The sequence below is a fragment of the Macaca mulatta genome, chromosome 9 (genome assembly GCF_049350105.2).
Source record: "Macaca mulatta isolate MMU2019108-1 chromosome 9, T2T-MMU8v2.0, whole genome shotgun sequence".
Classification (NCBI taxonomy): Eukaryota; Metazoa; Chordata; class Mammalia; order Primates; family Cercopithecidae; genus Macaca; species Macaca mulatta.
Genome location: NC_133414.1, coordinates 63338531 through 63365632, shown reverse-complemented (window position 1 = coordinate 63365632; position 27102 = coordinate 63338531). Strand labels below are relative to the sequence as shown.

The following is a 27102-nucleotide window of genomic DNA, read 5'->3' as shown; positions in this document are numbered from 1 at the left end:
AGACTAGCATTCTGAAGTTTCCTAACTAAATTATAAAAGCAGAAATGTACTTATATTCTGGAGAGAGCTGGTGATCAAACAATGCTAAGAGTGGAGTAACCAGATGTCATGAGACTTCTGATGTAAAGCATCATACATGATGCAACCGGTGAAATAGTCTCTCCCCCCTCCCACACACACACAAAGTCTAACCTGAATTTAATCAAACTTCCAGACTTAAATTCTGGTACTTTAATGCAGTGATGTAACAAGTTAAATGACATCAGTAGGAAACAATCAGATAAATTCTGAATGTAGAACTTTCTGTAAGACAAATAGCCTAGGCTCTTAAAAAACCATCAGGGCCAGCCGAGAGCAGTGGCTCATGCCTGTAATCCCAGCACTTTGGGAGGCTGAGGCAGGCGGATCACGAGGTCAGGAGATCGAGACCATCCTGGCTAACACGGTGAAACCAGGTCTCTACTAAAAATACAAAAACGAAATTAGCCAGGCGTGGTGGCAGGCACCTGTAGTCCCAGCTACTCACAAGGCTGAGGCGGGAGAATAGCGTGAATCCAGGAGGCAGAGCTTGCAGTGAGCAGAGACGGCGCCACTGTACCCCAGCCTGGGTGACAGAGTGGGACTCCGTCTCAAAAAAAAAAAAAAACAAAAAGAAAAGAAAAAACATCAGGGCCAACGGGAATTTTTTTCAAAGGAGGGTACTGTTCAAAACTAAAAGAGACATAACTAAATGATTATGGTTTGGAAAAAAAAAATATGAAAAGACATTTTGAAGATGGGGAAAACTGAATACACAGTGATTATCAGATTATATCAAAGAATTATTAGGAATTGACTTAAGTGTTATATAACCACAGGTATAAGACCTTTCTCTTAAGAAATGCAGGCAACTTACTTTCAAATAGACCTTATATATATTTAATATAATAAACTTGCAAATAAGACTATCTATATTTAATATAAATATTATATATTATACAGTAAATACGTATTATAGAGAGCGAGAAAGGGAAGGGACCATGTACAATTATGGTTAAATGCTAATTGGAAATCAATCTAGGCAGAGGGATATGGGTATTCATCTTACTGCTCTTTCACATTTTCTGTATATTTCAAATTTTAGTTTATTTATTTAACTTATTTATTTTTAAGAGACAGGGTCTCACTCTGTTGTCCAGGCTGAAGTGAAGTGATGTGATCATAGCTCACTGCAGCCTTGAACTCCTGGGTTCAAGTGATCTTCCTGCCTCAGCCTCCCAAGTAGCTGGGAGCCACTATGCCCAACTACATTTTTTCCTTTCTTTTTTTTCTTTTTTTTTTTTTTTAAAGATGGGGCCAGGTGCATTGGCTCACGCCTGTAATTGCAGCACTTTGGGAGGCCGAAGCAGGTGGATCACCTGAGGCCAGGAGTTCGAGACCAGCCTGGCCAACATGATGAGATCCCATCTCTACTAAAAATACAAAAAATTAGCCAGGCATGGTGGCACTTGCCTGTAGTCCCAGCTACTCAGGAGGCTGAGGCAGGAGAATTGCTTGTGCCTGGGAGGCAGAGGCTATAGTAAGCTGAGATCGTGCCACTGCACTCCAGCCTAGAAAACAGAGCCAAAATTCCACCTCAAAAAAAATTTTATAAAGATGTTATCTGGCTTTTTTTACTGGATTGACATTTGTATGGATGGTGCAAAAGCAATGGTGGGTAAAACTGCTGGTGCCTTAGCACCAATAAAGGTAGGACTTCTGAACTGCTACATACTATGTAGCAGTCAAAAAGTAAAATGCCAGTTTCACTTAAAGCCCTTAATGAAGGAATAAAGATGGTTAATTTTATTAAATCTCTATCCCTGAATATACTAATAATCTCTGTGACAAAACAAGTATGCATAAAACACTTCTGCTGCATGTAAAGTACAGTGGTTGTATGGAGAAAAAACTACCACTGTTTAAGTTGCAAGCCAAACTAGCTACTTTTTTCTCAAACATCATTCTTTACTGGAAAGATCGACAAACTGTGCTGATTCAAACATGGGAATGTGGCAGGCATTTTCTCGAAAACAAAGAGTAAATCTGTTACCATCAGTTGTTTTCCTTTGCTTCCAACAACAACAACAAAAAAAAATTAAAGAACTTGTATCTACCACTGTGAACTTGACAGGTTCTCAGTACTTACAAACTTTTCTGAGTTTGACAGTGGTATTTTGATACTGTATAATGAAATGTGTCATCATTTGAAAGATTTGCATAATTCATCGTAACCAGTATTTTGCAAGTGACCAGTACATGATGTTATAAAGCATGTATGGGTAAATGCCCATTCAAAATGCAAGACAAAGCAGCAGATTTTAATGCAGTGGTATGAAAGGTTACTGGCATGGTTTCAGATTCCAAGTTGCAACTAATCATCAAGAGACTCCCATTTATTGAGTTTTGGGGTAGTACTGTAGAAGAATATCCAAAATTACTCAAAAAGGTTGTTAAAATACAACTACATGTATCACTGTGAAGTCATACAGTTTTCTAGAAATCCAAAGTCTCACCTAAGCACCTGGGAGTGCAAAACCATAGCACAATTACATTGAAAAGATCCCCAAATGGGCTCTTTAGGTAAAATAGGAAAAATAAGGCCATAAAAATTGAACACACTCATTTGTTACTTAAAAGCAATTCAATCTACAAGAATAAAAGGTACTGACAATCTCTAATTTTAACTTTAAATAACAGAATACTATTAACAAGCTATTTAAAGAATTTTTTTACAAAAAAGGTGAAATCAAATTATTCTCAATACCTATGCTGGACCATATTACATTTTGGGAGGCCAAGGTAGGCAGAGAGCCTGAGCCTAGGAGTTCAAGACCAGCATGGGCAACAAAGTGAAACCACATCTCTACAAAAAATACAAAAATTAGCCAGGTATCAAAATACACGCCTATAGTCCCAGCTATTCAGGAGTCTGAGGTGGGAGGATCACCTAAGCCCGAGGATGTCAAGGCTGCACTGAACAGTGATCACACCACTGCACTCCAGCCTGGGTAAGTGTGAGACCATCTCAAAAAAAAAAAAAAAGAGGAGGAGGAATAAAGTTGGCCCTAACCTTATACCATATACAAAAATTAACTTAAACAGAACAAAGATCTAAACGTAAAGACCTGAAACTATAAACTATAGGAAAAAAACATAAATGAAAAGGTACGTAACACTGGATCTGGCAACAATTTCTTGGATATGACACCAGATGCACAGACAACAAAAGGATAAATTGAACATCAAAATTAAAAACTTTTTTGCATCAAAGGACAATATCAATATGGTGAAAAACAACTAATGAAATAGAAGAAAGTATCTGTAAATCCTATTACTGATAAGGATTAACATACTACTACAACTCAATAAAAACAAAAAACTCAATTATAAAATGGGCAAGGGGCCAGGCACAGTGGCTCACGCCTGGAATCCCAGCACTTTGGGACACCGAGGCAGGTGGATCACCTCAGGTCAGGAGTTAGGGACCAGCCTGACAAACATGATGAAACCCCATTATTAAAAATACAAAATTAGCCATGCATGGTGTCACATGCCTGTAATCCCAGCTACTTGGGAGGCTGAGGCACGAAAATCGCTTGAACCCAGGAGGCGGAGGTTGCAGTGAGCCAAGATTGTGCTATTGCACTCCAGCCTGGGCAACAAGAGCGAAACTCCATCTAAAACAAAGAAGCAAAAACTGGGCAAAGGACTTAGACATTTCTTCAAAGATACAAAAGTAGCCAGTAAGCATATAAAAAATGCTCAACATCACTAGTCATTAGTGAAGTGCAAATCAAACCACTATGAGATACCACTTCACACCCATTAGGCTATTATCAAAAAACAGAAAATAGAAGTGCTGATAAGGATATGAAGAAACTAGGGCCCATAGGCCAGGCGCGGTGGCTCACGCCTGTAATCCCAGCACTTTGGGAGGCCGAGGCAGGCGGATCACAAGGTCAGGAGATCGAGACCACGGTGAAACCCCGTCTCTACTAAAAATACAAAAAATTAGCCGGGCGCGGTTGTGGGCGCCTGTAGTCCCAGCTACTCAGGAGGCTGAGGCAGGAGAATGGCGTGAACCCGGGAGGCGGAGCTTGCAGTGAGCCGAGATAGCGCCACTGCACTCCAGCCTGGGCTGGGCGACAGAGCGAGACTCCGTCTCAAAAAAAAAAAAAAAAAAAAGAAACTAGGGCCCTCATACACTGCTGGTAGCATACATTGCTGGTAGCAATGTAAAATGGTGCAGACATCACAGAGAACAGTTTGGCAGTTCCTCAGAAAGTTACAGGCCTACCATATTGACCCAGGAAATCCACTCCTAGGTATATATCCAAAAGTACTAAAAGCAGAAACTCAAACAAATATAGCTGTGTGCCACCCTTCACAGCAGCATTATTCACAGTAGCCAAAAGGTAAAAACAATCCAAGTGTCCATCAACAGATGAATAGATAAACAAAACGTGGAAGGTGTGGGGGTGTGGTGGTGGTATGTTTGTCTCACACACAATGGAATATTATTCTTTTATATATATATACACACACACATATATATCTCACATACAATGGAATTTTATTCAGCCATAAAAAGGAATGAAATTTTGACATACAGTAAAAGACAGATGTACCTTAGACAAATCAGGCTTAGTGAAATAAACCAGATTCATACAATGTTTGTCCTTTTGTATCTGCTTTATGATGAATATTGTATGATTCTATTTATATAAGATACTTAGATAAAGCACATTCCTAGAGCAGAGTGGAATACTATTGACTAGGCATGGGGTGGGGGAGGAAGTTATTGGTTAATGGGTACAGAGTTTTTGTTGGATATGATAAAAAGGTTTTGGGTATAGATAATTGTGATGGTTACATAACACCGTGAAAGTAATGCCACTGATTTATACACTTGAGAATGGTTCAAAAAATATGTATATTTTACAATTTTTAAAAAATGGTTACATCTGAAAAAAGGACTTCCATATATCCTTTGAAAGACAGTTGCTATGTTTATTAGTAACTTTCAAATAAAAAATAAAGAGTTGAGCCCTCCAGTAACAAATAAATAATAAAAATCACTGATAGTGCTTTACTTACCCGTTTGGGGCCACTAAAAATCTTTCTGGTATTTTCCTTTGATTTATCTCCTTGTTTATTTATGGGTTTCTTCACACTTTCAGGCACACCAGGCAAGTCCTCTGTAAAATCCAAGTTTTCTGAAATAGTAATCAAAACTATCTAGCTTACTAATATTTCAAATTACCTACCGGAAAACCTATCAAGATTATATATATATGAATCAATGAAAATGGGAAGAAAAGAATAAAGGAATCAGAGCACCACAGAGTTGACAAAATACTCCCTAGAATAAGAAGTTTCATTCTGCCATTTTCCCTTCCTGCTTGCCCCTCCCGAGAGAAATCATAAACCTGGTTGCTGTGTATGTGTTCTGGTCTTATTTTATGTTAAATGGAAAAACCAAATCTTTTCCCAAATAATTTTCTTACTTCCGAGAGGTCACATAACTGCTGGATATCTATGGATACTGCCACTGGAATGGTATAGTTTATACATATACAAAACACGATGCGGTATCTACCTGTAACATTTTTCAGAACTTTAAATCCACTAAATCACGTTGGCCTTCAAAGAATGCCTGCTGGCAACTACAAAAGCCACATTTAAAACACCAGATAAGGAGGACAGTTATCCTTGGCAAGAGATTTAAAATGACCTAATACAAGAAAGTTTAATGATTTGTTGGTCTTCAAACACAACAAACCAAAAAATCAGTTTATTTCCCAACTGGTTAAAAATAGGTATCTTTTTCTAAGCTAAACAAAATAGGAAAAATAGGAAGACTTTTCTGTATCCCAATGCTTAAAATTTTTTGCTGTTTCACATATGGTATGAAGACTCAAATTTCAACTTTGGGTGGATAAACCAAATGGCCTCTAATTGTCAAATGTTATTTAGCATCTACTTCAAGTTTCTCAAAGGGAGTCTAATTTCACATTTTAAATCTTTAAAAGTTTTATTACCCAAGATGTAAATTTCAGTCACAGATTTTCAATTGCAGGGGATAACTTGCTATCCAGATTAGAATAAAAGCTTATAAGTAAACTGCAGCAGGACAAGGGCACTGGTACTGTATAGCAGTATTTATCATTCTACTGAGGAAGCAAATGCCTAGCTGTTCTGCCCAGCCAGATCTTAAGTGACTATAGTAAGGCTGCGGCAAACTTCCATTCTCCAGAAAAGATTCAAAGACGACACTGGATGTATTTTTTCTTTTTTTTCGGAGAAGGTAGGGGTGAGCCTCTAGGGGTACTCCTGTGTATGTCTAGTTTTGAAGAATAAATTAAGCAAAACTATTTTTAGGCCAAATAAAGCAAAATGGCAGGTAATCTCAAGAATGACTTATATTCTATAAGAGAATCTGTATTTTAAAATACTATTGTAATTCTAATTTACCATAATGACACTTCTGTGGCCCTACCAGGAAAAAAAGATTTAATATGTAAAGCAATCCAGAAAAACTATATTTGGTTAAGAAACCATGTATCCCAGAAGCTTTCACAAATTCTTCCTCACTAGACAGTCAATCCACCTCACAAAGCCCTTGTCAGGTAATGACTTAATTATAGCAGAGCTAACCTACTTCATTTGTTTGTCTCTCACAGTGGAGACTGAACTCCTTGAGGACCTTTAGTCATTACCGGGTCTACAATCTCCACACAAATTAAATTTCCACAGTTAAGAGTGAATGCATAGTTACCTGGTACTTTTCAATTTTATTGAACCAACTTAAGATGGTTTGAGAGTGTTTTGAATGTTTATTAGTTTTCAGCCAACCACAAAGAGTTTTTAAATTCTAATCTTCTGGTATTTCCCTCATTATAACCATTTGTTATCAGTATAGTTCCAAAGGTCCAAAATCTAATCTATGTCTTCACTGCATTTGCATTTGTCAAGTGGAAACATCATGATATTTGGTGTCCCTGCCCCATATACATACATGCTTTAAAATTCTCAAGTGCTAAAGCTTAAATTAACACTCAAAGTATGACGACTCTCCAATCTACAAATTGGTTCCTTAAAACTTGGGACTTGATCATTAACACTTAAAATGCTGTACCTTTAGATAGTTCTAAATAGGTACTTTTAATAAATACAACAAGTTAAAATTGAATATCTAGGAAGAAACTATGTAGGTGTTGATTTAAGCCTGAAAAACACATTTATAGTAGTCCCCCCGCCATCAATAGGGGATACATGCCAGTTCCTAGTGGATGCCTGAAACCATGGATAGTACACCAAAACCTGTATATACTATGTTTTTGCATATACATACCTATGATAAAGTTTAATTTATAAATCAAGCACAGTAAGAGATTAGCAATGACTAAGAATAAAACAGAATAACAATATGCTATAATAAAAGTTATGTGAATGGGGTCTTTATCTTATCATACTGTACTCACCTCTTTTCAGAATGTGGTTGACCTTGGGTAATTGAAACCATAGAAAGTGAAACTGCAGGTAAGGGGGGGACTACTGTACTTACTATATATATTTTTTTAAATTCTTACCTGCATTGTTAGTACCAGACTGACTGTCCTGGGAATTATCATTGCTTTCTGGGGGAGGCTGCAAGGAGGGTGATGGAGCTGTTTTAGTTCTTTTTTTGCTTGTCTTTCTTTCCACTTGACAGTCATCATCTTCATCATCTTCGCTTTCACTGAGATCATCAAAGCCAAAATACTTAATTTTGTAATTAGAACTTCCAGAACCCCCTTCATCACCTCCTGTCTCATGATCTTCAAAACCAAAAAATTCAAGTTTAACATCCTTTTTGGATTTAGTATTACTAGGTCGAAATCTAGTAGTGGTCTTAGAAGTTGCAATGTCTGCCTTTTTTCTGAGACGACCAGCTTCTCCCAAATCTGCAGGAGTGGATGCAGTGAACTCATCCATGCTGCGTTCCATAGTATCCTGTATGGTAACATTACAAACTGACAAGCAAGATGGATGTAAAACAGTGTAATCTCTAGTCCGTCCAACTGTCCCTCTAAAACTGGTCCCACAACTTACACCGCCTTTCTTTGCCTGATTCAGGCCATCTTTACTCGATTCACTGTTTGCTTTGGCTAAGGCCTGACTGGTGCCATCCATCAGCTTATCAAAATTTGACGCTCCTTGGGAGGATTTCGCTTTATTGGCCCTACAGTACGTCCTACAGTTGGTTGGCCTAAGAACACTTTGTACAATATCTTCCTCAATGGCTTCATTCAGATTTTCCAATCGATTTTTAAAATCGTCATCCTTCATCTCCAAAAGGGGATCACTATCCAAACTTAAAATACAGTCTTCTGATCTGATATCTTCAAAATCATTATCCCATTCATACAAACCAGTTCTTACAGATCCCTTGATTGGAGATATTTCTGATGGTGATTCTGGCCTCTTCCCAAACTGGGAGTTCCAAGTATCGTTTGTTTCCTTGATTTCAGAAGCCACTGTAGTTTCTGCATTGGGTTTCTTAGTACTGTCGTCAGCATTTTTGTGAATATGGTGACTATTCTTCTCACGTTCTTCATGAAAATTCTCCACTTTATCTGTAAAAATAAGTCAAAGGATAAAAACATGAGTGGTATCAATATAAAAGTTAATAAACAACAGACATGTGGTTAATCAATAGTATATGATCAATCTCGAAAGAACTGCAAACAATTTTAGGTTGTGAAGAAATTAACGTTTACATATCAGACATTTTCTCTCCTATCTTTTCAGTATATAGCTCTCATGTCTTCTATTGACCTTTCCTCAGGCAATCAAGTCCCTTAAAATTATCAACTCACAAGAAATTTCAGCAGGGTTAAGCAACGGAATCCATTCAGAATGACATGCAAATGACTCAGCCAAACCTTCTTAGGGGTATTAAGGGCTTTTCAAATAAAGATGCTTAAATTAAAAATTATTCAGTAAAATCTAAACCAACCGAAAAACCTTCTACCAATGTTTTTATTTATTTGGGATAGGGCTGCCCATAAGGTATGCTAGTTCTATCTAGAAGCCTGCCCATAGGATCAGGTTTCTCTAGCTATTTCTGTTCTTTCTTCTAATCCTAAAAGCCATATAACCTCAAGGAATTTTTAGCAGTAGTTCTGGTGTGTTAGTTAAATGGCTAATAGTGGCTATTTATGCATATCAGCCAGTAACAAATCCTTGGCCTGCCTCTTCATCTTATATGTGGAGAATTCATTTTTGTTGCCTTCAATTTTTACTATTGGAACATTTTTATAACCTTTCCAAATGAGATACAAATATGATTCCAACTGGTATTATTATTAATTCCCTCAACACTTACTTGTAGAAAAACACTGGCAAAATGTATACTCTATGACAAACAATAAAATTACTTCTACAAAATATATCTACATTTAAGAAAATCTATTTACAAATCTCAATTAGTATCATCAAATACAGGTGAGAGGGATGCTTTACATGGACAGATTCACTATAAAATGTTTAATGCTACCCAATAGGTTTTCCTCCCCTCAAGACAGGACCTCACTCTGTTACCCACACTGGAATACAGTGGTGTGATCATGGCTCACTGCAGCTTCAGAGCCGAGCACAGTGGCTCATGCCAGTAAATCTCAGCACTGTTGGAGGCTGAGGCAGGAAGATCACTTGAGCGCAGGAGTCCCAGACCAGCCTGGGAAATTTAGCGAAACCCTGTCTCTTCAAAAAAATCAAAAATTAGCCTGGCGTGGTGAGGCATGCCTAGTCCCAGCTACTCAGGAGGCTGAGGTGGGAGAATTACCGAGTAGGAGGTCAAGGCTGCAGTGTGACATAATCAGGCCACTATAGATTGCATTCCAACCTGGGTGACAAGCAAGACTGTCTCAAAAAAAAAAATTTGAGCAGCTGTCACCAATGAAATTATAATGACATCAAGAATATACACATGAAAAATGCTTATCATGAGTTGCTAGGGAAACACAAAAGGTAAACTCCTTAATATACTAAGAATCGTTACATATCAGTAAATCCAATGTCCCAGTACAAAATGAAGCTAGGGGCCAGGCACAATGGCTCAGGCCTGTAATCCTGGCTCTTTGGGAGGCCGAAGTGGACAGATCACTTGAGACCAGAAGTTCGAGATCAGCGTGGCCAACATGGCGAAACCCTGTCTCCACTAAAAAGACAAAAAAAAAATAGCTAGGCGTGGTGGCACCTGCCACCCACTCCCAAGTCCTAGCTACTTGAGAGGCTGAGGCACAAGAATTGTTTGAACCCAGGAGGCAGAGGAGGTTCCAGTGAGCTGAGATAGAACCACTGCACTCCAGCCTGGGCAACAAGGCAAGACTCTGCCTCAAAAATAAATAAATCAGAAGCTAGGAACACAAAGAAGCAATTCATTAAAATACATATAATGAATTAAATAACTTATGAAGGATACTCAATTTCACTCACAAAACTCAAAGTAAAACAAAGCTGAACTATATTTATATAAGCCCTCAGTATACGCCTGGTACTATTCTAAATACTTTCCATTAATTTATCTCAAAGCAACCATCAGGTAGGTACTACTGCCATATTCATAATCCCTTTCCCACAATTCCAACATCCAAAAAGCTCTAAAAAGTAAAAAGTTTTCTCACAGCACACTTGGAAGCAAAACCCGACCCCAACCAAAGGGAGGCTGTTTATAGTATTTACCCTACTTAGGGAAGGTATTTTCTCCTCTGAAGAAACACTATATTTGAATAGAGAACACCACCTTAGATCCTGATAGGGGAGTTAATATAAACTTTCCAAAATCCAAAATAATTCTAAATTCTAAGACACATCTGGCCCCAACGATTTCAGATAACGAAATGTGAACCTCTATCTCATTCCACAGATAAAGGACAATGGGCTTACATTACTAGTTGTTGATTACATGGCTATTGAGTGGTATTTACTCTCTGAAAAATAAGGCAACTTATTAAAAAAAATTGGAAGCAACTTGAAAGTCTGACATTAATAAGGAATTGGCTAAGTAATGTATAGCACATACAGAAATTGACAACATGCAACAGTATTTTCTCAAAGGGTAGGGGGAGAGCCAAAAAGAAAACTGATATGGTATTATCCCCAAGCTATTACATGAGAAAGAGTAAGGTACAAAACAGCAGCAAATCATCATTTTGTGGATTTTAATTTTGTGGATTAAAATACGCAGGCACACATGTACATACAGATATGCGAAACTGCCAGTATTGCTCGTATATACACAAAACATATCAGAAAGGTTAAAACAAATAACAATGAATGGTTGTTCCAGAGAAAACTGAGGTGGCTAAGGAAATGTGCTAGGAGGGAAGTTGTTAACCAACACCATATTGAACCATGTGCAAATAAAAGGTATTTTTGTGTGTTTTTGGGTTTTTTGTTTGTTTTGCAGCGGAGTCTCACTCTGTCTCCCAGGCTGGAGTGCAGTGGCACGATCTCTGCTCACTGCAACCTCTGCCTCCCAGGTTCAAGCTGCCTCAGTCTCCCAAGTAGCTGGGATTACAGGCACCCTCCACCATGCCCAGCTAATTTTTGTATTTTCAGTAGAGACGGGGTTTCACCACATGGGCCAGGCTAGTCTCAAACTCCTGACCTCAGACAATCCACCCACCTCAGCCTCCGAAACTGCTAGGATTACAGGCATGAGAAACCGAGCCCAGCCATAAACTGTTTTAAAAATAAAAGTAGGGCAGGGGCTGGGCGTGGTGGCTCACGCAGTAATTCCAAAGGCATGAGAATTGCTTGAACCTGGGAGGCAGAGGTTGCAGTGAGCCGAGATCACGCCAGTGCACTCCAGCCTGGACAACAGAGCGAGACTCCATCTCAAAGATAAATAAATATAAGCCCTTTCAATGCCACTTAAGAAACATCTCCTACCCTTATATTCAGACATGGGACATAATGGTCAAAGACATATTCGTGTGTAATTTATAGCACATACAGAAATTGACAACATGCAACAGTATTTTTTCAAAGGGTAGGGAGAGGGCCAAAAAGAAAACTGATATGGTATTATCACCCAGATATTACATGAGAAAGAGTAAGGTACAAAACAGCAGCAAATTATCATTTCGTGGATTTTAATTTTGTGGCTTAAAATACACAGGCACACATGTACACAAAGATATGTGGAACTGCCTGTATTGCTTGTATGTGCACAAAACATATCAGAAAGGTTAAAGCAAATAACAATGAATGGTCGTTCCAGAGAAAACTGAAGTGGCATTTATGTGTAATACTGTGTAGCATTTATGTGTATATAATACACGTGTATTAATACACTACACATGTATTAATATATTAATATAATTATACATGTGTATTATACTAATATATTAATATATTAATACACATGTGTATGTAATACTGTGTAGCATTTATGTGTATATAATAATATTGTGTAGCATTATGTGTAATAGCAAAACACGAGAAACAGCCAAACTATCTGTAAGACACCAGTTATAGTACTATGGAAACTATAGTTATAGTACTATGGAAACTACAATGGAAACTAAAACCAGTTATAGTACTATGGAAACTACAACGGAAAACTATGAAACTGCTTTAAAAAACCCAAGGCAGATCTATAAATATCAGTAAGATTGTAACAATGTATAAATAAATCTATAATAATCTATATCAGAGTATAATTAAAATAAGATTATAATTTTAATTATAATCTTATTAATATTTATAGATCTGCCTTATGTTACAATAAACATCTTAAAAGATTAAGTGTTTTTAAAGGCATAATACACTAAATATATATATGCATATATGCTCCCATTTGTGTGTGTTTTTAAGAACACAAATATAGACACACATGCTGTACCTACTAAAGACTGTGTAACAGACCGTTAACAGCACTGGTTCAGTGGAAGGGAATTCACTTTTCACTGTTAATATGGTCATGTGGCTGATCACCAGAGGCACCTGAAAGGCCACAGGAAAAACACGGCACATCTTCCTAAGTGAGCAAATCTTTACTCAAAGATTTGAAAGATAAAAATTATTTTTTAAAATAGTTAAGGCCAGGCGCTGTGGCTCACACCTGTAATCTCAGCACTTTGGGAGGCCAAGGCGGGTGGATCACTTGAGGTCAGTAGTTTGAGACCAGCCTGGCCAACATGGTGAAACCCCATGTCTACTAAAAATACAAAAAATTGCCATGAGTGGTGCTGCACAATCCCAGCTACTGAGGAGGCTGAGGCTGGTTGAATCACTTCAACTCAGGAGGCAGAGGTTGGAGTGAGCCAAGATCCGCCACTGCATTCCAGCCTGAGCAACAAAGTGAGACTCCGTCTTGGGGAAAAACAAAAAACAAAAAAACGGTAAAGCGTTACAATTGGTAATCCAAAACATTTTATATTTTGTAAGGCATACCTATAAAATACAAAATTTACATGCAATTTTAAAGAAAAAACACTAAACTAAAAACAATTTCAAAAGTACTACTCAGCTTGGCCCACCACACAGAACAGTCCAGGTTATCGCAACCTTCCCTTAACTCCCACTAACACAGCCTGTGGAAAGCCTATACAAGGGCTTTCCAAATATAGGTACAATGGCGTTTTAAGGAAATTCACTTCTAAATCCCCAACCTCCAGGTGTATACTGTTCCAAAAACTGATTTGCCAACCCACCTGGCATTAACCAATCACTCTTCTCCCACATTACAAGTATTAATAACAGCGTATCGCTCACCTATCCCTAATCTTATATGGTACATTTCTCCAACTCTTGACATGAACTATAAAGAAATAATGTGATAGATTGTTGATAACGTGATAGACTGTTGGTTTCTGTACTTCACAATTAAGTAAAACTTTCATGTGTGGGTAACAAATCCTTTTCATGTCAGGTAGTTTCCTAAATTAATTGCATTTCACAGAATTGAAAAGACCTGATTCATTATTACAATGAATTTCTATGATTACCACATGCTTTGTGGCATGCAAGAATTCAAATAATAGAATCTGCTATAACAAAATTCTTACCATTCTTATCTTTATTTTATGAATTTATGGCTTCTCAACATTTACGCATATTAAAAAATTGAAATAGGATGCCAGGTGCGGGGGCTCACGCCTGTAATCCCAGCATTTTGGGAAGCAGAGGCAGGCGATCACAAGGTCAGGAGATGGAGACCATCTCGGCTAACACGGTGAAGCCCCATCTCTACTAAAAAATACAAAAAATTAGCCGGGTGTGGTAGCACATATCTGTAGTCCAAGCTACTTGGGAGGCTGAGGCAGGAGAATCGCTTGAACCTGGGAGGCAGAGGTTGCAGTGAGCCCGGGCAACACAGCAAGACTCAGTCTCAAAAACAAAAAAAAAATTTGAAATAGGAATAATAGGGACATAGTAGTACGTGCTTGTAGTCCCACCTAGAGCTACCCAGGGTACTGCGGCCAGCAGTTCATTTGAGGCTGCTGTGTTATGATCACACCTGTGAGTAGCCACACACTCCAGCCTGAGCAACACAACGAGGCTCCATCTCAACAACAACAAACAACAAAAAATAGGAATAAAATTGATACCAAAAAACTTTTTTGTCCAAAACCTTTATATACTTTAGCAATAATACTCATTCATATATATATAAACTAACTGAAAAAAGCCCAGTCATCTCTTAAAAAGATACATTTCCAGTAAATTTTACCCTTAATTTATACAGCATTCAAGTTTCATAAATTACAGCATTTAAGTTTGATCAAATATTCTGCTAACAGAGAGAGAGCATTTGATTAAAAAAAAAGTAAGCACTGGTAACTGTGATCATGATGTAGTACAGAATCATTTTTAAAACAGTTTACAGCATTACAGTCACATAAAATTCCTAAAAGCTGTGGAGTTTTTGTTTTTTTTTTTTTGTAGAGACAGGGTCTCTCTATGTTGCCAAGGCTGGTCTCAAACTCCTAGACTTGGGTGATCCTCCCATCTCAGCCTCCCAAAGTACTGTGATTACAAGCTTCAGCCACAGCGTCCAACTTTTTTTTTTTTTTTTTTTTGGAGACAGAGTCTTGGTCTGTCAATGAGGCAGTGGCACAGTCTCCACCTCCCACGTTCAAGTGATTCTCCTGTCTCAACCTCCTGAGTAGCTGGGACTACAGGCGCAAGTCACCATTCCCAGCTAATTTTTTTATTTTTAGCAGAGATGGGGTTTCAACATGTTGACGAGGCTGGTCTCAAACTCCTTACCTCAAGTGATCTGCCTACCTCAGCCTCCCAAAGTGCTAGGATTACAGGCATGAGCCACCAGGCCCGACTGCAGCTCTTAAAAATTTGAATTTAGGCCAGGTGTGGTGGCTCATGCCTGTAATCCTCTCCCACTTTGGGAGGCTGAGGCGGGCGGATCACGAGGTCAGGAGATCAAGACCGTCCTAGCAAACACGGTGAAACCCTGTCTCTACTAAAAATACAAAAAAATTAGCCAGGTGTGGTGGTGGGCGCCTGTGGTCCCAGCTACCCAGGAGGCTGAGGCAGGAGAATGGCATGAACCAGGGAAGCAGAGCTTGCAGTGAGCCGAGATCGCGCCACTGCACTCGAGCCTGGGCGACAGAGTGAGACTCCGTCTCAAAAAAAGAAAAATAAATACATAAATAATTTGAATTTAAATGCATATACATATTTTTGTACCAAGAATTATGAAAAAGATGACCACTAAAAGACTAAACATAAATACCATAATCATTAGGATAAAATTCTGAAGGGGAAGTAGGATAGAAATACAATTTCAAAAAGAACAAGGAACACTATATTCTAGCTATTAAAGAGCATGTTCTTGTATTTTTTAAAACATACAAAAGTGAACAGTTTCTGGGACATAATGGGGACTTGTAAGAAAGAAAAATTATTAAAGAAAAATTTTTAAAAAGAGAACGAACAGCAGGTAATTATGGTATTTGCAAGCAAGAAAATAATTATGGGCCAGAAGCAGTGGTTCATGACAGGAATCCCAACACTTTGGGAGGCCAAGGTGTGAGGACTGCTTGAGCTCAGGAGTTCGAGACCTCTTCTCTACTAAAATCAAAAAAATTAGCTGACTGTGAGGGTGCACACCTGTGGTCCCAGCTTCTCAGGAGGCTGAGGCAGGATTACCTGTGCCCAGAAGATTGAGGCTGCAGAGAAATATGATTGCATTACTGCACTCCAGCCTGGGCAACAGAGTGAGACCCTGTCTCCAAAAAAAAAATAAATACTTTGAGGGTGAGGAAGTGATGCATGGAAGAGCTTCTAGAGTGGCTGGCACAATTCTATTTCTTAACCTAGGTAATGGTTACAGGAGTGTTCCTCTTCTAATAATTAATTAAGCTAGACCTCTTTTGTGCGGTTTTCTGTATGTTTTATTTTACAACTTAAAAAAGTTAAAGAAAATCACTATTGACACCTAAACTGCATGTTATATTTTAAAATGTCAATATTGGCCACGTGTGGTGGCTCACGCCTATAATCCCAGCACTTGGGGGGAGCAAAGCAGGGGGATCACTTACATCCAGGAGTCAGAGACCAGCCTAGATAACAGAGTAAGACTGTCTCTACAAAAAAAACTTTTGAAAAGCAGCCGGGCGTGGTGGCACGTTTCTATAGTCCTAGCTACTCAGGAAGTGGGGGCAGTAGGATCACTTAAACCCAGGAGTTTAAGGTTGCAGTGAGCAATGATCACACCACTGCACTCCAGACTGGGCAACAGAGAAAGACCTTGCTTCTAAAAAAAAAAATTAAAAGGATACCTGGGGTTCATCCTTTCTACCACTTCCTTGCCCTACACTTGACTAAGGGTGCCTCTTCTCCTGCAGCCCTCCCTGCTATTTCAGGGCAGGACAGTTTGGGGACACTGATATGCTGACTCTCCAGAGCCTCTTTATAAAATGATTACTCCTCCACCCTGTTATATAAAAGCCCCTTCTTGGCTTCTTTGATTTTCCTGTGTAAGACTAAACAAATAATAATAATAATAATAATAAAAAGACAACAAAAATAAACAAGGAAAGATTTAAGAAAAAAAAAAAAGTAGTGGCCGGGTACGGTGGCTCACACCTGTAATCCCAGTACTTTGGGAGGCCGAGGCAGGTGGATCACCTGAGGTCAGGAGTTCAAGACCACCCTAACCAAAATAGTGAAACCCAGTCTCTACTAAAAATACACGAATTAGGCAGGTGTGGTGACAGGCGCCTGTAATCCCAGCTACTCGGAAGGATGAGGCAGGAGAATCATTTGAACCCGAGAGGCAGAGGTTGCAGTGAGCCAAGATTGCACCACTGCACTCCCGCCTGGGCAACAACGAGACTCAGTCTCAAAAAATAAATAAATAAATAAAGCAAAGCCCCTTCTTTTGAGGCTGTGCTAGTTACCCTCCAATCTTCCTAATACCTGTCATCTAACAACCTCTTATTCAACCTCTTATTCACTGTTCATGTATTTAAGGATTTTACACCATATTTATAATCTACTCCATCCCAATTTTGCTATCACACTGAATTCCACCAAATTCCAACCCTGACTTCCCAGTTTCTTAACCTATCTCATCATCAACAATCTCCCGCATTCCATCTCAGCCACCAGTTTCATCCAGAAGCTTGCTGTACATCCTAAAATGCTTTACTTCTTAAACATTAAAATCAGATAGCCCACTTTTTTTCTTTTTTTTTTTTTTTTTTTGAGACGGAGTCTCACGCTGTTGCCCAGGCTGGAGTGCAGTGGCGCGATCTCAGCTCACTGCAAGCTCCGCCTCCCGGGTTCCCGCCATTCTCCTGCCTCAGCCTCCTGAGTAGCTGGGACTACAGGCGCCCGCCACCGCGCCCGGCTAATTTTTTGTATTTTTAGTAGAGACGGGGTTTCACTGTGGTCTCGATCTCCTGACCTTGTGATCCGCCCGCCTCGGCCTCCCAAAGTGCTGGGATTACAGGCTTGAGCCACCGCGCCCGGCAACCCACTTTTTTTTAATCATAACCTACCAACCATCCAACTTGCTTGTGCCAGTACTCCCATTCTTCATTTTTACTTAAGCAGATTCTCAGTATACTACCCTTTTTCTCCTCTTTCTCCTATTCATTAGCCCTGTCCAGGCACTCAGCATTTTAAATTCCACAGTCTAATCTTCTCAATCACTCTCTGGGCAATAATATCCTAAATTCCCTTGCTTCTCTCTCTTCATTCCACATGCTGACTGACAGAATGTCTATTGAGGATAATTCTAATAACCCTATCCAATATTCTGTATTCTGTCCAGGTTCCAGGTAATGGGGCCTACTAAAGGAGAGAGAAAAAACATACTCACACACTAGGTAGATTAGTGACCATGTGTTTTCAGTAACACCAACTTCAACTAAGGCCTCAATAATGTCCAGGAATTCTACTTTGTCTCTAGACAGCTCACTCTCCCACTTTAAGTAACATCTATCTGAACTCTTTCCAGCTCCCTTAAACCCCCCAAGTTACCCTGCACGCCCAGGCTGGAGTGCAATAGCGCGGTCTCGGCTCACTGCAACCCCCGCCTCTTGGGTTCAAGTGATTCTCCTACCTCAGCCTCCAGAGTAGCTGGGAATACAGGCGCCCGGACCATGCCTGGCTAATTTTTGTATTTTTAGTAGAGACAGGGTTTCACCATGTCGGCCAGGCTGGTCTCGAACTGCTGACCTCGTGATCTGCTCACCTCGGCCTCCCAAAGGGATGGGATTACTTTTTTTTTTTATGGAGACAGAGTCTCACTCTGTCACCTAGGCTGGAGTGCAAGGGCGTGATCTTGGCTCACAGTAACCTCTGCCTACCGGGTTCAAGTGATTCTCCTGCCTCAGCCTCCTGAGCAGCTGGGATTATAGGCGCACACCACCACGCCTGGCTAATTTTTGTATTTTTAGTAGAGACGGAGTTTCACCATGTTGGTCAGACTGGTTTCGAACTCCTGACCTCCTGACCCACCTGCCTTGACCACCCAAAGTGCTGGGATTACAGGCGTAGCCACCGTGCCTGGCTGTCTGGCTTCAAGTTCTAAAAGCATAGAATACTTAGGGAAAATGCTCAGAAAAGCACAATGTATTATATAAAAGTGTTGTCATCATGTTAGTTCTTTATCATGACCAGCAGAAGTCAATAACTCTAAAGTACAGAGGCTATGTTTATAAATTTCTTATTTTACCCCATAGCTGGTATTCAAACTAGATCTGAGAAGAAATTTGTTAAGTGGTCTCCCATGCTTTTGTTAATACACAAACCTTGAGAATAATACTCATTTTACTCAGAATATCTGAGTAAGAAACAAAAGTTCTGCTTTAGAACAAAATGAATTTACTTAAAATTATAATGCCTCTTTCATAATTTACATAGTGTCGAATTTCCATTTGTATACACACATATGAAAATAAGAAATAGAAAATATCTATAAAAATCAAGTCAAAAACTTTATTCAGTAAGTATTAAAAATAGTTTGGTCATCATTCTCGTTTTGTTTTTGAGATGGTATCTTGCTGTGTCGCCCAGGTTGTGACCCAATCATGGCTCACTGCAGCCTTGAACTCCTGGGTTCAAGTGATCCTCAACTCAGTCTCCCAAGAAGCTGGAACTACGGGTGTACCCCGACACATCGGGCTAATTTTTCTTCTTCTGAAGAAATGGGATGTCACTATGTTGACCAGGCTGGTTTTGAACTCCTGGGCTCAAACCATCCTCCCACTTTGGTATCCCCACGTGCTGGTGTTACAGATATGAGCCACCATGCCTGGCCCATCATTCTTATAAAAAAGAAAATTATTTAAGCCAGGTAGCATGCCTGTAATCCCAGCCTCTCAGAAGGCTGAGGCAGGAGGCTGAGGTGGGAGCATCGCTTGAGCCCAGGAATTTGAGGCCAGCCAGGGCAAGATAGCAAGATCCCACCTCTTTAAAAAAAATCAGATCTTTAATATTAAAAAAAAGCAGAAAATTACTTGAACAGAGACAAGAGGGAATCCATAATTTGGCCCTCGCAAAACAACTTTATTTCCAACATCAAGATAAAACTGTTCTTACAGTGACAGTCTCTTCTAAACGTACAGCTTTGAAGATGACAAAATTAATCTCATTCACATCAGAATACAACAGCACTGTATGAAAAGAACACTTTGGATGTTTCCCAGATCTTCCACTTAACAGTTCAAGTTATTCAACCTCTGAACTGTGCCTTACCCTCAATACAATGGAAACAAAGCCTCCCTTATACAGTTGTGATTAAGGATCAATTAATATGTAAAAGTAGGAATTTAAGAAATAACAGGGCTGGGCACAGTGGCTCACTCCTGTAATCCCAACATTTTGGGAGGTGGAGGTGGGAGGATCACTCAAGTCCAGGAGTTCAGGACAAGGCTGGGCAACATACTGAGACACTGTCTCCACAAAAAAATTTAGAAATTGGCCCAGTGTGGTGGTGCACCCCATACTCCCAACTGCTGGGGAGGCCAAGGAGGGAAGGTGGCTTCAGCCCAGGAGGTAGAAGCTGCGATGAGCCATGCACTCCAGCCTGGATGACAGAGTAAGACCCTGTCTCCAAAAAATAAAAAGAAAAAAAGAAATAATAAGTCTTATCTACTTCTCTTAAAAAGAAGCTGATTTTAGATATGATTTAAATATATTCTACACAACAAATACATGCAATAAATAAAGGTAGGTAACTCTTGCTGATACTATCCTTTCAGGACTTAAAAGATAATAATAATCCTCATTAATCATCTATAGTTTATCCAATGACAATCTCATCTCAGGTCACAAGTTCGTGGACTACTCTAAACTTTCAGTAATAATTCATTTCCCTTTCTAAAAAATCACCTTCAGTTCTAAATCTAAGTTAAAAATCTCCTGACAATACCATCCCTCTAACTTACACAAATACTCATTACAGCTTTAAACAAATTAAAAAATTTTATTGGCTACAAAACCAGTCAGGCAAATTAAGAGCCTATGCTGTAGTTTTCTCAGTATTTGGCAGGATATGTAGACTGAATCCCAGCTGACTGGCAAGGAAAGTGTGCCAAGCCGAAATATAAGTCTTTGCACACTTTAGAGTCCAGATTAAAAACCTGTAGCAGACAGAACAAAGAGGAGAAATGGAAGTAGCCTTGCATAAAAGGCAAAAGAAGACCTTTTTTTTGCCTCTACTACAGACAGCACTGATTCAAACCATTAAGGATTACCTGGAGATCTCTTAGAAGGGTGAACCTTTAGCTCCTGCTAACAGTCATTTTTAATGGGCACACCTGGCTGAGAACTGACTGGCTTTAATAGCAACCGTAATCAGAAATTTCTGTTTTCAAAATTAAAGATTAGACACAGAAATATTTGCAGATAGAAACAGAAATCTGAAATTAGCTTTAAAATCCAGGGAGTAAAGGATGGGAAGTGGAGAGAGTAGTGTGCAAAACAGATGAAACAAGATCTGCCAGATACTAAATATTGGAGGTGGACAATCAAGTACATGAGGGTTTTTTTACCATTCTATTTTTGCGTGCCTGAAAAGTTTCATAATAAACATTTTCTTCTTGTTCAAGGAATAGGATATTTTAGCAACACGACTCTTCCCTGAAGTACCTATTCAGTTTGTAATCTTGTTTCTGGTTCCCTTACCCATCAAGCATCTGTCTGGAAAATGGGAACCATTGTAGATTTTGTGGGTTGTTTTTTGTTTTTGTTTTTTGAGATGGAGTCTCCCTCTGTTGCCCAAGCTGGGGTGCAGTGGCACGATCTCGGCTCACTGCAACCTCCACCTCCCCAGTTCAAGCAATTTCCGGCTTTTTTTGTATTTTTAGTAGAGATGGGGTTTCACCATGTTGGCCAGGCTGGTCTCGAACTCCTGACCTCAAGCAATCCACTCCTCTCAGCCTCCCAAAGTGCTAGATTACAGGCGTGAGCCACTGCGCCAGGCTATTGTATGTTTCATAGTGACCTCATCCTATGTTTCCTCTTCAAGTGAAACACAATTTTTTTTTTTTTTTTTGAGTCAGAGTTTGACTCTGTCACCCAGGCTGGAGAGCAGTGGCACAATCTCTGCTCACTGCAACCTCTGCCTCCTGGGTTCAAGCAGTTCTCCTGCCTTAGCTTCCTGAGAAGCTGGGATTACAGGCATGCACCAACACACCTGGTTAATTTTTGTATTTTTTTTAGTAAAGACAGGGTTTCACCATGTTGGTTAGGCTGGTCTCGAACTCCTGACCTCCTGATCTGCCTGCCTCGGCCTCCCAAAGTGCTGGAATTACAGGCATGGGCTGCCGCACCCGCAACACAATTTTTAAAAGTACTATCCATTTTTATAAAAGTACTTAAAGAATTTTAACAGTGTCAAAAAAAAATCAACCATATACTCCCCTATAGATAGAGATGCACTTAAAAACGTAATGCCAGGTCAAATGACATAATAATTCTGAGCCTGGGTTAGCCCTTTTCACTAATGTGATATAATTCTACAGCAAAAAAATAAGATGAACGAGCAGGGACACTCAACACTCCATTGGAAAGATATGATGGAACTTCATCTGTGCACTTTGAACGAGTTGTTAAAATTTGCAACAGGTGGCCGGGCGCGGTGGTTCACGCCTGTAATCCCAGCACTTTGGGAGGCTGAGGCGGGCAGATCACCTGAGGTCAGGAGTTCGAGACCAGCCTGGCCAACATGGTGAAACTCCGTCTCTACTAAAAAAAATACAAAAATTAGCTGGGCGTTGTGGTGCATGCCTGTGGTTCCAGCTACTTGCCAGGCTGAGGCAGAAGAATTGCTTGAACCCGGGAGGCAGAGCTTGTAGTGAGCCAAGATCGCGCCACTGCACTCCAGCCTGGGCTACAGAGCGACAATCCGTCTCAAAAAAAAAAAAAAAAAAATTTGCAACAGGTTCTTAAATAAAATGCCTAACCATGATCTGCAAAAGACTGCTAAGATTTCTGAGACCCAAGTAGGTATATGAGTACTTGCATCTGGAGAAAAGAATTCGAAACTCATTCTCAGAAGGGTCTCTAATGCAAAAAAGGTTAGGAACCCCTTGAGATTTACAGAGGCCTCTTTTATCAAAAATTTAGGTTTCGGTTTCTAAATTTCAATTAAAATTACAAGGTTTTCTGAGTGAGAGTAAAGGCAACAAAAATTGATAGACATAATGCAAGAAAACAGTCTAGGCACAAGAGAAATGACCAGTTTAGAGGGGAGAGACAAAGGAAAGGTCACGAAGTGCAAAAGCATCCCCACAACTATAACAAACTTACAAACATACAAACTTATAAATGGTTTATAACAACAACTAACTCGCACACATTAGAGACAGGAGAAGACTACCATAAAAATTAAATGCACTCCCTCAAATTCACTTCTTATCCTACAAGGAGCTGCCAAGGTTGTTGCAACTCTGGATGACGAAGGGAGAGGAGAAAAAAAGAAATATTCATAGTGCTATACCATTCCCTGACCACTAAAAGACCCTTTGTGAAGGAGGAAGATGGACAAGATGTTCCTGAACATCTATTTGCCTGTATTTTAGTATGTATTTTCCCCTCACAAACCAATTAAAATGGAATTTGAACTCAGAGTCAGTCACAGTATCAGCATTAGAACTACAATTTAGCTACATAGACTGGGAAGCAATTATCCCACTTAGCTGGTTGGTCTCTCCAACCTACTTCCAACAACAGATTTAACACAAAGATATATTGTCCGCAAAGCTACAGAAACAATTACTTCTGAATACTTTCACATTCCTTTCCCCCTTACCTAAACGTTCATCTTTATTAATACGCTCTGCCATCAGGGTCCCTGCCTGCCAGTGATGCGCCATCCCTCAAAAGACCACACACTTAAGGAAGCTGGAGTTAGCCTTGAGGACTTTCACCACTTGTACAGTGTCATCTTCCTTCCTCCAGCCCACCCACCCCACGTTTTGGTTTATCTGAAAACATCAAGAAATGTCAGGCCGGGCACAGTGGCTCATGTCTATAATCCTAGCACTTTGGGAGGCCGAGATGGGTAGATCACATGCGGTCAGGAGTTCTAGACCAGTCTGGCCAACATGGTGAAACCTCGTCTCTACTAAAAATACAAAAATTAGCCAGGCATGGTGGCAGGTGCCTATAATCCCAGCTACTCGGGGGTACCAAGGCAGGAGAATTGCTTGAACCCAGGAGGCAGAGGTTGCAGTGAGCCAAGACAGTGCCATCACACTCCAGCCTAGGGGAAAAGAGCAAGACTTCTCTCAAAAAAAAAAAAAAAAAAAAGAAATGTCAGTTGAACAACAAACACAAGCAGAATAGCATTCGCAGAGCCTAGCACAGTGGTTTGACAAACAGTAGGTGCTCAATATGTTGATAATAAACAAATCTCATTCCAGTTCTGCCACTAGCTGACCTTGGACAGTGACTTAACCTCTTTGAGCTTCATATATAAAATGAGAGCTCAGTTAAAATTCATTTTAGTTCAAAAAGAGTTTGAGGGGCCAGGCGCGATGGCCCACGCTTGCAATGCCAGCACTTTGGGAGGCCTAGGTGGGCGGATCACTTGAGGTCAGTTCAAGACCAGCCTGGCCAACATGGTGAAAATCTGTCTCTACAAAAATATAAAAATTGGCCAGGCGCGGTGGCTCAAGCCTGTAATCCCAGCACTTTGGGAGGCTGAGACGGGCGGATCACGAGGTCAGGAGATCGAGACCATCCTGGCTAACACGGTGAAACCCCGTCTCTACTAAAAAATACAAAAAACTAGCCGGGCGAGGTGGCGGGCGCCTGTAGTCCCAGCTACTCGGGAGGCTGAGGCAGGAGAATGGTCTAAACCCGGGAGGCGGAGCTTGCAGTGAGCTGAGATCCGGCCACTGCACCCCAGCCTGGGCGACAGAGCAAGACTCTGTCTCAAAAAAAAAAAAAAAAAATATATATATATATATATAAAAATTATCGAGACATGATGGCAGGTGCCTATAATCCCAGTTACTGCGGAGGCTGAGGTGGGAGAATCACTTTAACCCAGGAGGCAGAGGCTACAGTGAGGCAAGATGGCGCCATTGTACTCCAGTCTGGGCAACACAGTGAGACTCTGTGTCAAAGTTTGATGATTTTAACATACATTTATGTATTTTTAGAAGCTGACCTGAAAACAGTTTTCATGCTGTTTATGCTATTTATTTATTTATTTTTTTGAGATGGCATCTTGCTTTGTTGCCCAGGCTGGAGTGCAGGGGCACAATCTTGGCTCACTGCAACCTCTGTCTCCTGGGTTCAAGTGATTCTCCCACCTCAACCTCCCTATTAGGTGGAATTAGAGGCACCCACCACCACGCCCAGCTAATTTTTTGTATTTTTAATATAGATGGGGTTTCACCACGTTGGCCAGGCTGCTCTTGAACTCCTGAGCTCAGGTGATATACCCGCCTTGGCCTCCCAAAGTCCTGGGATTACAGGCATGAGCCACTGCACAGGCCCTTTATGCCGTCTTTTTAATGGAAATTTAACCTAAACTTGCCAACAACGCCTGAGGAGAAATGTGGGCAAAGCAGTAAGGACAGCCAAATTAGAATTAACCCGGAGGATCAAAGGAATGACAGTAACAGCTGGCTCATCGTCTCATCCAAGAGTGAGAGAAAGAGTGAAAAAATGCTCAACATTTTTAGTAAAACTATGCAAAGCCCAGTACATTGTACTGTTTCATGTGCCTTAACCTTCAAAGGACAAATTCCCCTTAAGAATTCAGTACAGGCCGGGCACGGTGGCTCAAGCCTGTAATCCCAGCACTTTGGGAGGCCGAGACGGGTGGATCACGAGGTCAGGAGATCGAGACCATCCTGGCTAACACGGTGAAACCCCGTCTCTACTGAAAAATACAAAAAACTAGCCGGGCGAGGTGGCGGGCGCCTGTAGTCCCAGCTACTCGGGAGGCTGAGGCAGGAGAATGGCGGGAACCCGGGAGGCGGAGCTTGCAGTGAGCCGAGATCTGGTCACTGCGCTCCAGCCTGGGCGACAGAGCAAGACTCCGTCTCAAAAAAAAAAAAAAAAAAAGAATTCAGTACAGCAAAGTTTTGTGTTTGTGTTTACTTCCTTTCAAAGGAAGATTTTTATAACCTTTCATTATTGCTAAACTTTGCCAAGATGTCAAGAACTAAGGTTTCTTTTCAATTACAGTATAGTGCCACCCTTATCCTAATGCTGATAGAGTGCTCCCACTTCTCTACCCCACCTCTTCCCTGCCACCCTCAATATTAGCTCTTCAGTCTTTTAGTTAATTGTACCTTTTTCACTTATTATAAATCTCAAATCCCTTACAGGAGACAGAACAAAATGTATCGTTTTAGGAGAGAGTACTAGATGCTCTATTTACAAATTAACATTTTTAAAATACAACCAGTTTTGTGGTTTAAAATCTATCAATACGGCGGGGCACGGTGGCTCACGCCTGTAATCCCAGCACTTTGGGAGGTCGAGGCAGGCGGATCACAAGGTCAGGAGATCGGGACCAACCTGGCTAACACAGTGAAACTCTGTCTCCACTAAAAATACAAAAATTAGCCGGGCGTGGTGGTGGGCCCCTGTAGTCCCAGCTACCTGGGAGGCTGAGGCAGGAGAAAGGCATGAACCTGGCAGGCAGAGCGCGCAGTGAGCCGAGATGGCACCACCGCTCTCCAGCGTGGGCGACAGAGCAAGACTCCGTCTCAAAATAAATAAATCTATCAATACAAGCTGCTACTGGCCCCAAACTAATCTCAATTTGGAATCAAGTTCAATTCTTTAATGTCTCCACTCAATACCTCCTTAATCTTTCTGAGCTAGTTTTGGCAGAGAGTCTACCATTGTTAACTAATCCTCATTTTAAGTACTCATCTCATTTTCATTAACAATAACCATCCAAATCCTCCACAGTAATAGAAATGAGATACTCCGTGATCCTAACACAACAAAAAGAGATATTTCTTATTGGAATCGGGGTTAGAAACGTATGACTGTTCCCAAAATGTACCCTGAGCAACAGTCTATAAACATTAATATCCAAGTTGTTTTATTATTTCAACCTCCAACTGGTTTCTTTAAAGT

General features: G+C 40.3%; 1 protein-coding gene across 6 annotated transcripts in view; it reads right to left on the bottom strand.

Moving 5' to 3' along the window:
* WAPL (WAPL cohesin release factor) overlaps positions 1-27102 on the bottom strand; it is an 88520-nt gene that overhangs the window by 57063 nt on the left and 4355 nt on the right. For 3 of the 6 annotated variants that reach the window (XM_015147094.3, XM_077946435.1, XM_077946439.1), the window contains 2 exons: positions 7614-8639; positions 5119-5237 (listed from right to left, as the gene is read on the bottom strand). In XM_015147094.3, the coding sequence (XP_015002580.2) occupies positions 5119-5237; positions 7614-8639 (1145 nt within the window). The remainder of the gene's footprint in view (positions 1-5118; positions 5238-7613; positions 8640-27102) is intronic. The other 3 variants (XM_015147095.3, XM_077946436.1, XM_077946438.1) reach the window with 1 other exon arrangement.